Source organism: Pseudopodoces humilis, chromosome 20, assembly GCF_049639895.1.
Source record: "Pseudopodoces humilis isolate 2021_Gansu_Grassland_sample_001 chromosome 20, ASM4963989v1, whole genome shotgun sequence".
NCBI classification, from domain to species: Eukaryota; Metazoa; Chordata; class Aves; order Passeriformes; family Paridae; genus Pseudopodoces; species Pseudopodoces humilis.
Window position 1 is genome coordinate 11089974 of NC_142219.1, and position 13109 is coordinate 11103082.

Consider the following 13109-nt stretch of genomic DNA (forward strand, 5'->3'; position numbering starts at 1 on the left):
TTTTAGCTGGAGAAAGTGAGGAAAGTGGAAATACTGTTACTCACTGCAAGCCTTTCTGCTAATGTATTTTAGTCTGCATTTACTCCCCCACTAACAAAAGTGGAGCAAAATATTCATTTTGAGAGTGAGCACTGGGAGTGAAAAAAATATTCCTGCCTTAATTTCCACACGGCAATTTGGTCTTGTTATTGCAGGAGTGTGGAGAAATTGATTTGGATAAGAATAGTTTGAAGAGACTTCTGCAGGAAAAAGGAACTCTTCCTTGAGTAGGCTTGGGGCCAGCAGAAGTGCCCAGTACTGGTGTTCCCCCTTGTTCAATTGTCAGTGATGTATCACAGGTTCCTTGGGTTTTCACGTTTTCAGCAACTCCCATTCAAGCTGCTCTTTAGCAAATCAACTTCTGTGGTGTTTTCTAAATGGCTGTGGACTTCTGAAAACCTCTAACATCTAGACCAAAGCTCCTTCCAGAGAACAGATACCACCTTCCCTCTGCCCTTTGTTGCTGTGATTGTGCACAATCTAACAAATCTTTGGAGGAGCTCTGGGAGCTTGAGCACAAGGTAATGACGTGAGCAGGTGGGTGACATAAAACTCAGTGAGTTTGTTAAAATAATATTGCCACAGTCCTTCGGCAGCCTAAAGGCCTCGTACCAGGCTGTTACTTAGCTGGGTGGCATTTGGTACAAGCTGAGACAGAGCTCACATCTACAGTGAGTTTATTGTTGGGTTTTCAGTATATTGTTTGTGTAAATTCCCCAGACCAGCTCTCCCTCCTGAAAAAGCCACATAGATCAAGTTTTATTCTGTTCCACATAAAGTTCACATCTTTTACTGAAATGAGTCATGCTTTAACTGAGTTTACTGTGAGGGAGGAAAGTGGGCTTTAAAATGTTACTCCTCCACCCTGCCTTAGTGATGTATAACAGGATTATTAGTATGCTTGGCAGCAGCTGCTTATTATTTTCACAGAACCTGGGTATTTATGAAAACAAGAAATTGCTTTTGCTTGTGTTCAAGTTTAATTGTTTTTCCTTTTTTCATGGCTTTGTCTTCCATAAGGCTCACTGGCTTCTGTAAAGGCAGATCTAGCTTATCTCCTTGGGGTTATTTTTCAGTTTGGGGAGAAGGGTGACATTCTGTGACTTGTAGCTGAAAGAGGAGGAACAACTCTACCATTTTGTGGAGGGTGGCCCCTGCATGGCTGTTACTGTCACACACAGGACACTCCTGGGAGTTGGCTTTGGCAGGTGAAAGTGCTTCACAGGCCCATGGAAGTTGTGGTGCAGTGTCACTGTGCAGACACCAAATTTGGCTCCTCTGTGTATATTTCTTTGTGCAGAGAGGTGAAAAGCCTTTTAGCTTGTGGCAGAAGGAGCTGCTCAGTGTGTGTGTCCTTGGTTTTTCTGCAGGAGCAGTCTCTGTACGCAGCAACTAAAGATGCCAGAACCAGTTTTGCTGTTCATTTCTCCTGAAGAAGTTCATTGCTGTCTCATACAGCAATGGTTAACTTGACTCCTCATACCACCATCCTTTATTGCTTGTGTTTTGGTTGTGTTGGTTTTGGTTTTTGGGGGCAGGGGAGACAGGCTGTATAGAAGGGAACAGTGTGGTGATTTGTTTATTTGTTTAAGGGGTTAAGCTCAAAATACAAGGAGAGGCAGCCAACAGAAGAGGACCTTTTAGGATTTTATTTTTGGCAGTGTGCTGGTTCACTCAGCACATAAGACCTCTCTCTCCTACTCTTCCTGTTGCTGAGAGGAGAGTTACAGTTCTCCCCAGAGTTATGTATTACCTGTCTTTGCTAAACTGGCAGGGGCATCATCTGCTCTTGATTGACAGAAAAGCCAGAGTTTGTTACCCAGTAGGTTCCTAAACCCAGACTGGTGACTTTTATGGAGCCAGAAAAAGCATTGATTCTGATGCTAATGCTTTTGGAGGAAAATGTGAGGGAAGGATCTGTAATTAAATGACCGCTAATGCCAGAAAGGACTTTGTCTTTTAGGACTTAGAATAAGTGAAATGAACTTCTGGTGACGACATGAATTTAATTATATTTACCCCTCTCCTTGGTCTGTATTTAGCCATCGCTGACCCCGGGTGATGTGAGCAGCGCTGCCCTGCCCGTGTTGCCCGTGCCCTGCAGGGTGAGCAGAGCCTGTGTTGTGTTTTGCAGATGCCCCGTTCGGGGGGACCCCGCCTGGCTACGCGTACGATGCTGACCGCGCCGAGGAGCAGAGGCGGCACCATGACATGATGCCCTACATCGACGACTCGCCATCCTCCTCTCCACACCTCAGCTCCAAGAGCCGCGGCAGCCGGGACACGCTGTCCTCGGGCTCTCTGGAATCCACAAAATCTGTGAGTCCTTCCCTACCTTCCTGCACTCAGCAGAGCCCTGTGGGTTTGTGAGGGCCTCAGCCGGGGGCTGACAGTGCTGTGGGACATCAGCCCATGTAATGCAGCACTGCCAGGCTGCTGCTCGACACTGAAAGCTCAGCTGAGGCTTTTAGCTCATGCAAGGACTAAACTTCAGGGGTCAGTGGTGTGTATGTGAGCCCTTTGTGCAATTTAGTGGAGAGAAATGGTGATTAATTGCAGTTGAGAAGGTCTCTAAATAGATATTTTGGAAAGGAGACTGTGGAATGTAACACATTCATACATCTCTGCATTTGAATTGTCATTGCCTTTCACAAGGAAAATAAAAGTTATTTTCAGGTAGGTTAAGGGTTTTAATCAAGCATCTGGAGGACCTATTTCCTTCACCCTGTGAAAATGAAATAAAAAGAATTAAAAGTGCCAGCTCTGAAATGGTGACTTTGGCCACTACTTGTAATGGATTTGACTGTTCACTAAACAGCTTTCTATATAATCAATTATCATAGATTAAAAATACAGAAGGGACTGCCTTGCCTAACCTGTGGCTTAACACAGCCCTTCAATCTACCTTGCTTTGGTTTTGCTTCAGGTTCAGTAGCATGGCTATAGCTTGGAACTTCAGGAAAATTTCTACTTTTGGTTTTACAATATTCTTGGTAGTGGGTCATCTGCATGCCTTGGTGAAGAACAACTGACTCTGCTGTTTTCACAGTCCAAAATGTCCTAGTTAGCTTGGATTAGTCCTTTCTTTTTTCAACCTTTTGTTTCTTTTTATCCTTTTGCAATAGATTGCAGAGCACTTGAGTCCCAAGTTACTGTTTCCCTGAATATCTTTGTCATTTTCAAACTTTTGGGTTCCCCAAATCATTCATAAAAATGTTCAATAGCACAAAGCCAACTGTCACTTCCTTCCTACAGTACTTCTAAGAAAATGTGCCAAACAACCTTGAATTCCCACATTGTAAATGACACTTTGAAATCTCTCATCCAAGTGTTTTAACTTAATGTGTTGCCTTTATATTGTTCTTTCCTGTTCATTAAGATGTCATGGAAGATAATTATGGATATTTTAGAGATATCAGTGTACATGTAAATCAACACCATCACCATTATCAGGCAGTTTTATTTATCTTGCATCAAAAGACAAATCTGAGAAGTTCCACAAACCATCAGTGCTCAGTGTTCATTGTACACATCCTTCTGCTCTCAGCTGGTTACTGTCCCAGCTATGCTTACTGCTCCCAGGATTAATTCTAGGCTAAGAATCCTTCCTGATACAGTGTCCTCATTCTCTCTCATTTATAAAATTCATTGTCAAGATCTCTTAAAGCATTATGGAGTTGATATATTGTTGGTGTTTGCTTAATTTTATTTGACTATAAAGTGTGGAATCTAGTTAGCCGCTTAGGCTTCAGCGTATTCATTTTGAGATGCTTTCTTATCTCTCAAGATGAGAATTCTTGCGATATTTAAGAGGCTTTTGAATGAAGAAATTATCATTAGTAAGTTCAAAAAGCTCCAAAACCATTTTAATATTGGCTTGAGATTCTCAGGTTATGTTTCTCAAGATGAAGGAAAAACATGTGACTACACATGGCTGAGAATTATCTTCAAAGAGCCAGTTATGACAGTGCCTGTGACTGGAGGCCTGGAAGGGGCACTGCCTAATGGTTAATCTTGTTCTTTATTTGTTTGAATATTGCCTCATAAGCATTTAACAGTAGTTAATTTAAAAGTTACTTTAATAATGCTTGAAGGCTGCTTCCTCAAAAATAATTTTTAACATAAATTGCTTCTTTCTTTTTTCTGACTATAAAAAGATGTTTCATGGCTTCCAAAAGAAAGACATGTCCTGATACAGATTAGACTTCTAATCATGAATCTCAACTATTTCACTTGATCCTGTCTGTCATCAGTCCACGATGACAATCTCTGGACAGTCCATGACAAGCAAAAAGAGACTAATTTATATCCAGATATTTCCCAAGCAAGTTAAGCTTTCAGTCATCATGAGCTCTGAGGTAGCTTTTGCTGAGCTATGTTTTCAGCTATAGTGGAAAAAGCATCAGTAACAAAATTATCAAACACACTGAGCCAAACACGTAACACGTGTTGGACCAGAAATACCAGGACGTATGTCTCTTCTATTTTCTTTTGTACTAAACTTGATTAGCAGAAAACATGCTTTGTTTAGATGTGTTTGCTTCTAAAGTTGTCTTCTTGCCTTTCTGCTTTTAACCGAGGTGCCTGCAGTTACTTGTGAAAATTTCAGATTATTTTTATGGCCAGAGTCTGGAAGTGAAGTGAACTGTTTGCAGCAGCACCATGCATGCACTACATACATCGTGGCAAAACATTAAGGTTGTAAAGTCATTCAGAAGTTAAGAAGTCTTGAATCTTGATAACTTTGAATTACTCAATTGGCCCATCTTTCCTGTGAGCTCCTGCACTGTGCAGTGGATAGAGTGAATGATACTGCATTCAATATTTCATATCTAAAGTGTGAACCTTATCCGGTCTGGGTACAAAAGTATTCATTTCCAGTAACTCCAAATACAGCTGGAATGCCACACAGGTCTTAATTGTCCTTGCAGTGTTTCTGAGAGATAAGAGGATGGTATGTTCACTAACCACAGGTAATCAGGGCTGACAGGTTTTGGGAGAAGCATCTGCTAATTTTGGGTGTTTAATTTGAGATGTGTAATGTTCTGCAAAACCAGGTTCTGACTTTTAACACAGCTTTCTTCACATTAAAGTAAAATTCATTTAATATCACTTTGCAACCGAGAGGTAACAGCACTCCTCCAGTCAGGCACCCAGAAAACAGAAAATGTAGCAAACAATGGTATTTTAAATTTACTTTTTATAAATATAAATCTAAGTAATACACTTACCATCACACAGGCATTGCAGCATTTTGCTGTGATGTTCATCTGCCTCATCCATGAGACCTCTTGGGGACTGCATTGTTGCTCTCTGAATACTGAGGGCATTTTTCCTTTGACTTATTTTATGGGCTTGCTCCGGGCTTTGTATTTTTCTGCCAGGTGTTTGACTGAGTTCTTCCACGTCACTAGAGCAGCCCTTGGTGGGGGTAGCACATGGGGGCTCAGCAGCTCTGTCCAGCCACCTGGGCAGTGTTTTCTACTCCCTCCTACCACCTGTATCTCAGGAGCAGACGAGGGGCAGAGCCTGCTCTGCCTCCACACTGCCCCTGCAGCCAGGGCTGCTGTGTATCCCCCTTGTTCCCTGGCCACTGCACAAACTGCTGCTGTCCAAGGAGGAGGATGAGGCTGCGCCAGCAGCTGACCCAGAGAGGGACAAGCAACACAGATGTTTGTAGTGTGGATCTCAGCAGCCCTTTACTTGTCATTTGTGTGGAAGGGAGGCCTTAACAAATGTTTTTAGTGTCTGACCCACTTGCTCCATTCCTTCTGGCTCTTCTAGAATCTCAGGCTGGGCTGCTGATGCATGTCCTGCCATTAAACCTGTGCTTTTGCCAAACTTTGCTCTGAAGCAAGCCTACAGGGACAGAGGAAAAAAGAGAAATAGGTTCCACTAATGCTCAAGTTGTTTGTTTATTTAACTTGAGAAGAGATTTAATTTTCCCAGATCTTCATTTCTGTAACAGCTGAACTGTTGTGATTGAACTTTACAGAAATTCTGGAAACCTCTCTTGGAAAATGTCAGCCCAAATGTTTGCCAAATAAGACAGTGCTGGTAGCTTCAGAAGGTGTTAGACTATTGGTAAAAAATAGAGGTAATTCCCTCCCAGAAAGAGAGAATGTGTCTGTCTTTTCCATACAGTGAGGGTGAAGAGCAGAGAAAATACCTGGATAAAGTCAGAGGAGGACAGAGGGAGAGTTTGCTGCAGTATTCTTAGGCCACAGGAAGGTGTAAGGACAGCTGGAAAATCAGGGACTGACACCCTTCAGAAGAGAAGAGTTACTGCCAGGAGTTCTGGAGTGGGTAGCTTGCAGCCTGGAGGCTAAAGAAGGCTGGGAGAAGGGGGAAGCCTCACTCACTGTCGTCCTGGTGCTGCTCCTCATGGGAGCAGAATTTGCAGCCCTGGGAAGTGCAGAAATAAAATAGGAAAGGCCTTTCAGGATGCTCAGCAGCAGCAGAGGCAGGCTCAGAGGCTGGGGGGGTTCTGTGGAGGTGGGTGCAGGGCAGGCAGTGGAAAAGCAAAGCTCATTCCACTGCCCCAGGAAATGAGGGGAGTCACTTCTCAGAATTTAGAAGATGAGTTTTTGACAAAACAGATCTCTCCAATTCTTGCATATGTCAAAGCAAGGGAGGCAGGGGTGCTAAAGCTGAGCGACTACCTCCTACTGTCTGTTCTGTTTGGAGGAGAAATTGGCTGGTTCTTGCAGACTTTCAGGTAGAATTTCTCTTTTCTGCTGTGCATCCATGGTTGGTGCAGCATTGGCAGCCATTGCCTGTCCTCAGATCAGATCCCTTTGTTCCTGCTGTCTGTCAGCTCAGCAAGAGCAGGGCTGTGGCAGAGCAGGTTGTGGATTTTGCTCCTAGCTTGGTCCCAAGGGGATGCAGAGAAGCTGACCTCTGAAGCTACAGCAGTAAATGGGATTACTGCTCTTGATACTACTCTTGCTAGCTTGTCCTCCCCCCTCCAGCATTTCCTAACCATTCTCCTTTCTTCCTCTCTGTATTTGAATTGGTTTGTTTGTTTTGTTTTACTGTCCCTTTCCCCTCAGCACCCCCAACAGATGCAGTTTTTTCTTTTTATTCTCCAGTTCTTTGCTCCTTAAGGGCTCTGCCTGGATGTACAGCCCTTCCTGAGGAGAGCTGGCACACCAATACTGATGTTATAAATAATGTTGGCTCCTCTCCCTGCTGCTTCCCCTCCCCACATGGAGCATGATTGGCTTGATTACAGAATTTGCCCAATTTAATATCACCAAGACAATGAGAAACCTCCAGCAGAAGCTTTCAAACATATTTACACTTTAAAAATGGAACTGAATGTTTTTCTCCTTTGTAGGCTTCGTCAGGTTCTGTTTGAGATTGTGAGCTGTCCTTATGGGAAACCTTGCCTTTGAACACATTCCTTGCAGGGTGAATGAACACCCTGTACCAAAAGAAGAGTTAAAGTGCCTTTTATACGCCCACTTTGAATCCCTGATTCTCTTTAAAGAGCTGTGCCAGCAGCAGCCTCTTTGCAAAATCTTACGTATTGTGGTTTCTCAATTCTTAGTCTGTGCTCTTCTACCATTTGCAAGAAAACAATTATTGCTGTTAATTTAAACAAGAACCAGGAAGCCCTGAATTCTTTAACCAGAGTCAGGAAGAGCTGAATCTGTCTAAACCTTGGAGCTGGTGAATGTCAGCCTCGCAGTAATTGAACACAACACGCGACGCCAGGCTGGTTAGTATACTAAAGTACTTGGGCTGACAAGCTGTAAACACATTCAACCCAGCCATGGCTCAGGGCCAGTGTGTGCACTCTGATATCTCCAGAGCTTCCAACCCCTCTCACTGGCCATGCTTCAGGTTGCAAGATCACACTGTGACTCAATCTTTTGGTTTTTAAGGCTTTGGAATAGGAAAAAATCACCACCCAGTTGAGAAGAGAGAACACCAGGATCTTACAGGCATGAGATACCTGTGTAATTTCCTGCGTCCTGCTTTCCATCTTCCTTACTGTTTTGGTGTTTTTTAAATGTAGTTCATGAGGAGGGGAAGCAAAGCACTGATTTCTTATCTGTTCAGATCTGGCTGGGTGCTGGGTTCTCACAGCTCCCATGGCAGGGAGACAGGAATGCTCTGACTGCTGCCCTGTGCAGTTTATTCTGAAACACGTGGGTAGAGAGGGAGCCAAAAGATGGGAGGGCAGTGGAGAAAGGACAGTGGAGAAAGGCTAGGAATGGATGCTGGCCTTGAAGAGGCAGGGACATGAAATACCAGTTAGACTTGTACAAGTGGAAAACAGGCTAGCCGAGCTGGGTAGGAAGCATGGGATGGACTGCTGACCACCTGGCACTCCCTGCTGAGTGGTTAGAGTTTGCCAATACAGGCTGCTCCCACTTCCTGCAGGGAACATCCCATCTGCACTTTGGTAATAGGTGTATTTTCCCCATCCTCTGTGGTCTGGTAGATGTGGTACCAGCTCCTGCATTTGCCACAAGCAGCTCAAAGATTTCAGACTGCTCCCTTCTTTCCAGGGTAGGGGAAAGGAGTCCTCAGCCTTGGCAGGTCTCTCTGTGCCGGTGGGGAGCTTGGTACCGATGCTCAGGATGTTCCCTCTGTCCTGGCTGGAGTGCAGGAATAGAGGGGCAGCCAGGCTGTTGGAGTCAGTGCTGCTCTTTGTTTTCTTTCTGTGTCAGACACGGGCAAAGCAGAAATGCCCATGGCCCGGAGTGCATCACAGCCTGGCTGCTGTGTGGGCAGGGTGGGAGGATGGTCCCTGTCTCTACCTGCTCACTGCTGTCCTGCTCTGGGCGAGCAGGTGAGTCTGTTCCCAGGTCTGTAAGTGAGGAATGTTGTAATACCAAATAATAAACTTATTCTTCTTCCTCCTGATTTTGGCGCCAAGTGAATTTCTGAGTCTTGGAGTACATTTTGTAACAAGTGTGACTTAAAAGGACCCTGAGGCTGAAGAAGCACGGGCTGTTTTCCAGATGTTCGATGTTCTCCACGCAGCCCCAGCTGACACTGTGAGCCAAGGCCTCCCTCAGCAGGAGCTCTTGTCAGGACACAACTCCCGGGAGGGAGCAGGAGCAGCAGCACAATGCACAGAGCAGGTCCTGGCTGGTGCATTGATCCCTGACACAGCAGGAGCAGGGGATCATCTTTTCACGCTGGAGGAAGCTGTATGTAAATTTGGGGTACTGCACTGGAGATCTTGTAATGTGCCCTGTGATTGTTGGATCAACTCCCCTGAGGGTTTCTTGAGCAATTGCTGTGCAGAGCATCAAGCAGCCAGGCCCTGCCCTGTGTCCTGGCTGGCTGTGGCCGAGGCTGGACTTCTGCAAGCATCACACTTGGAAAAATGCCCCTATTAAAAAAGGGGTAGGACAAAACCGTGGATTTTGCACAGTGCCCTTGTGGTAATGGCCAGGAAGGAAGGCCTGCAGTGTGTTCTGGGAGATGTTTGTCTCTCTGAAAGTGCATCTCTTTTAACGGGAGGAAATTAACATTCCGGCAGAAAATGCTGTCTCCGTCAGCTGATGGTGCCCAGCAAGAGCTGGCTTGTAAATTAAAGCTTTTACTTGTGAAGAGAAAAACTGTTCTCAGTGCTGTAAGGAAAACTGTTGTATCTCTGTCATGATGAGGAAATTTAAGTCATTTAAATAACTTGTTATTGTGTGCTACTCTTTACAGATGTTACAAACATACCCAGCTGTTTTTTAAATCCTCACCTCCTCCAAGAGAACCTGGTAAAGATAATTATGGTGCTGTGTCAATATTGACCAGTTACCTCATCCTCAGCAATGCGGACTTTGGAGCACTGTTAGTTTTCCTCAATGCTTCTTTGTGTAGCTGCACTTTTTCTTTTGTAGGTGTTGTAAGAAATCATTGGAGACCAAGAGCAATTGTGTTTTTCTTGCACCAGGGCTGCCACATCCCTTCCTCTATGGATGAAGGCAATCTTTGTTAACCACCTTGGGACTGCCTGTCTTGAATACGTGTGTGTGCCATGCCTGACAAAATGGTCCATGAGCTGGGCATGCAGGCACAGAAACCACAAGGAATGGTCCCAGCCCTGTTGAACATTTCTGTGCCAGTCCCACTGTGCTCCATGGATGCACACAGTCTGGTCCAGTGTTCATTTCACCATGCAGTTTCTCACTTGTGTTTTTCTAAAGTCTTCTGAAAACTGGTGAATTAAAAATTTCTGCCTTCTTCGAGATGCCCTTTCAAGATTTCAAAAGGTACTGTAGTTCTTACTGAATGTCACTGAAGGGTGGGATGCAAAGAGAAGTTCTTTCCATGTAGTACCTAAAGTGTGTAAATCTTACTCATTTCCTTAGAGCAGCTTCTGTCTGCCACTTTTATTTAAGAGGTGGTGGTGGTATTTGGCACCTCACAAAATTTTTATGAAGTAGTTGCTGCAAGTCTTTTAGGCTAGAATATAGCTTGTGAAATTTAATGAAACTGTTCAAAAATCAGGATGGTTATTGATGAGACAGAATCCAGAAATATCTGGGAGCGTGAGGATCTGTTTCTTTCTTTGTGTTGTGCGTAGGCTCAAAGTCACACTCAGGATGTGATAGTTCCTGCAAACTGAACCTCTAGCCCAGGTACCTCATCTGTACATCTGCAGAGGACCCTAAACTAAGTGGAGCTTTTTTTGGGGGCAGCTACAGAGCTGTATATTCAGTCACTAGAGCAGAGTGTACTGCTCTGCTTCCTGATCCTCCCACTGTGAAATCAAAAGCTGAAGATTCCTCTGGATATTAAGAGTAGGATGGAGCCCCAAAAAACCTACCCAAATCCCTTGAAAAGCATGTACCCTTTCAGAGCCAACTTCTGATTCTATTCTTAGAGACATTTAACAACATAAAAAGGTTGCAGGAGTTTTAAAATGCTATTTCTGTGAATGACAGAAATAAAAAGAACTGGGAATAGGAGTCTGTAAAAGGGGGATGTTTCTCATTATTTATAACCTTCATTGCTTGACCAAATTTTTCTAGAGTTTTTGGAAACCCTTGGTTTCACTTTATCAGATTAAACACTTTTTCAGGTAACAGTTTTGAGAGGAAGGATAATTAAAATTCAGCAGAAGGGATTTACTGCTTCTCTTAACACTTCATGCTAGTCTTCCCCATTAGCCCTTGAACACAGTTATGTGGGGCTTACTTCCCCCTCTCTTCACTTGTTTTGGTTAAGAGCTCCTTCATGGAATCCAAATAAGAAAATCAGCATGTGCATTCCAAAACATGCTGGTTATTCCATCCTCTCACTAAAAACAGACACTGTGCAAGCTGGCACTGAAAAATAATTCAGGGAATAGTAGAGAGTGGGAGGAAGAGCAGCCTTGTGGAGCCAGGTCAGGCTGTGACCGTGGTGTGTTCATGCATATCTGGGGAGGTGCAGATCCTGTCTGCTCACAGAAACGCAGCTTTGGAATGAAGGAGGGAGGGCATTGCACAGAACAAGGGCCCTAAGATTTGTTTAGGAGGATGAAGTCTGAATTTTCAAGTTCCATGTTTTAAATTTTGTGAAGAAGTATAGGCACCTAATTGATCCAACCAGAGTTGGATGATTAAAGCTGAGACCTGTAAATAATCTAAGTGATATCAGTTGCTGGTAAATAAAAATTTCTTTAATGTTTTATGTTTGCATATTTCTAGAAATAAGATGCTGAGCACAGGTGGATGTTTTTGTTTGGTTTTTAGTCTGAAAATAGATCGAAAAAACAAATGTGCTCTGGTCGACTGAATGATCTTTTACTCTCCATCCTCATTCTTCAGGTTTTTTTTTGCTTTCCCTGCAACATGCTCTTTATTTTTTTAATTTTTTTTTTTTCTCCTAAACAACTTCTTTGTAGAGTGAGCCAGACCTGGAGAAAGGCCTGGAGATGAGAAAATGGGTCCTGTCAGGAATCCTAGCCAGTGAGGAAACCTATCTGAGCCACCTGGAGGCCCTGCTGCTGGTAAGGCTGGGGACGGATGCCAGTTCAAACACTGGTACTTGAATTTTCACTTCTTCTGTCCACAGTTTCCCTGAACTTCACATACCATGGGTTACAAGTTGCTGGGTGCAAAAGGTGCTATTACTCCTCTTCTCCAGTAGAGAGAGAGGCTTAAAGGAAGAACTGGATGTAGCAGTTTGGGAGTTGTTAATGTGGCAGTATCCAGGAGCAATGTCTTTAAGTATCCTGTGCTAATTATTGCACATTGCTGTACAGTTGGACAGAGATTAGGGAAATGGAGTGCAAAGAGATTTTAATTGCAGCATTAATATCCAGGGAAAATCCACCTACCAGGGGTGGCTGATCCCCATGAGAGAACTTGTTCATGTCTGGTTTTCAGGAGTTGTGTGAGTGCAAATCTCATTTTTTATCAGTGTGAAAAATAACTCTATGGAGGGATGTGTTTGCAGTGTGGCAAAGGTGAGTGTTCATGCTTTGTGTGATAATAATTTCCTTCTTTCCTCATTTCAGCCTATGAAGCCTTTGAAAGCCGCTGCCACCACCTCCCAGCCTGTGCTGACCAGTCAGCAGATTGAGACAATATTCTTCAAAGTGCCTGAGCTCTATGAGATCCACAAAGAATTCTACGATGGGCTCTTTCCCCGAGTGCAGCAGTGGAGTCATCAGCAACGTGTTGGGGACCTCTTCCAAAAGCTGGTGAGTCAGCTGCCATCACCAAAGGTGCAGGTGCCCCTCACTTGTCTCACAGGAGCTGGAGATTCCCTTTGGTGACTGCAGAGACCAAAGGGATCAAAAGTCTGTGGCTGGAATAGATGAGAGGTTTCTCACCTCCTCACTTTGCCACTGCTCTGGAGACCCTACAGCAAAAGTGGCTCTTTCATTGTCTTTAATTAAAGACTGCAGCAAGCTGTGGTGGTAAAATAAATACAGTTTCACACAAATGTTGAATCTTCAGGGTTTCTGCAGAGTCCTCAAAGCATTTCCTTTAGATGGAGATGGGAGAGTGGCAGTATTACAAAGTGAACTTCTTAACAGCAACAGTGAAGTGTTGCTCATTACTGTTGAACTCCCCCACACATCTTTCCCTCTCTGGTGCTTTGCTCTACTTTTTGCTGAT

General features: G+C 44.0%; 1 protein-coding gene across 2 annotated transcripts in view; it reads left to right on the forward strand.

The window, feature by feature from the left end:
- The window catches only part of BCR (BCR activator of RhoGEF and GTPase), a 92187-nt gene that overhangs the window by 46385 nt on the left and 32693 nt on the right, over positions 1-13109 (forward strand). For both annotated transcript variants that reach the window (XM_005524463.3, XM_014253847.2), the window contains exons 3-5: positions 2174-2358; positions 11888-11992; positions 12503-12688. In XM_005524463.3, coding sequence (XP_005524520.2) covers positions 2174-2358; positions 11888-11992; positions 12503-12688 — 476 coding nt within the window. The remainder of the gene's footprint in view (positions 1-2173; positions 2359-11887; positions 11993-12502; positions 12689-13109) is intronic.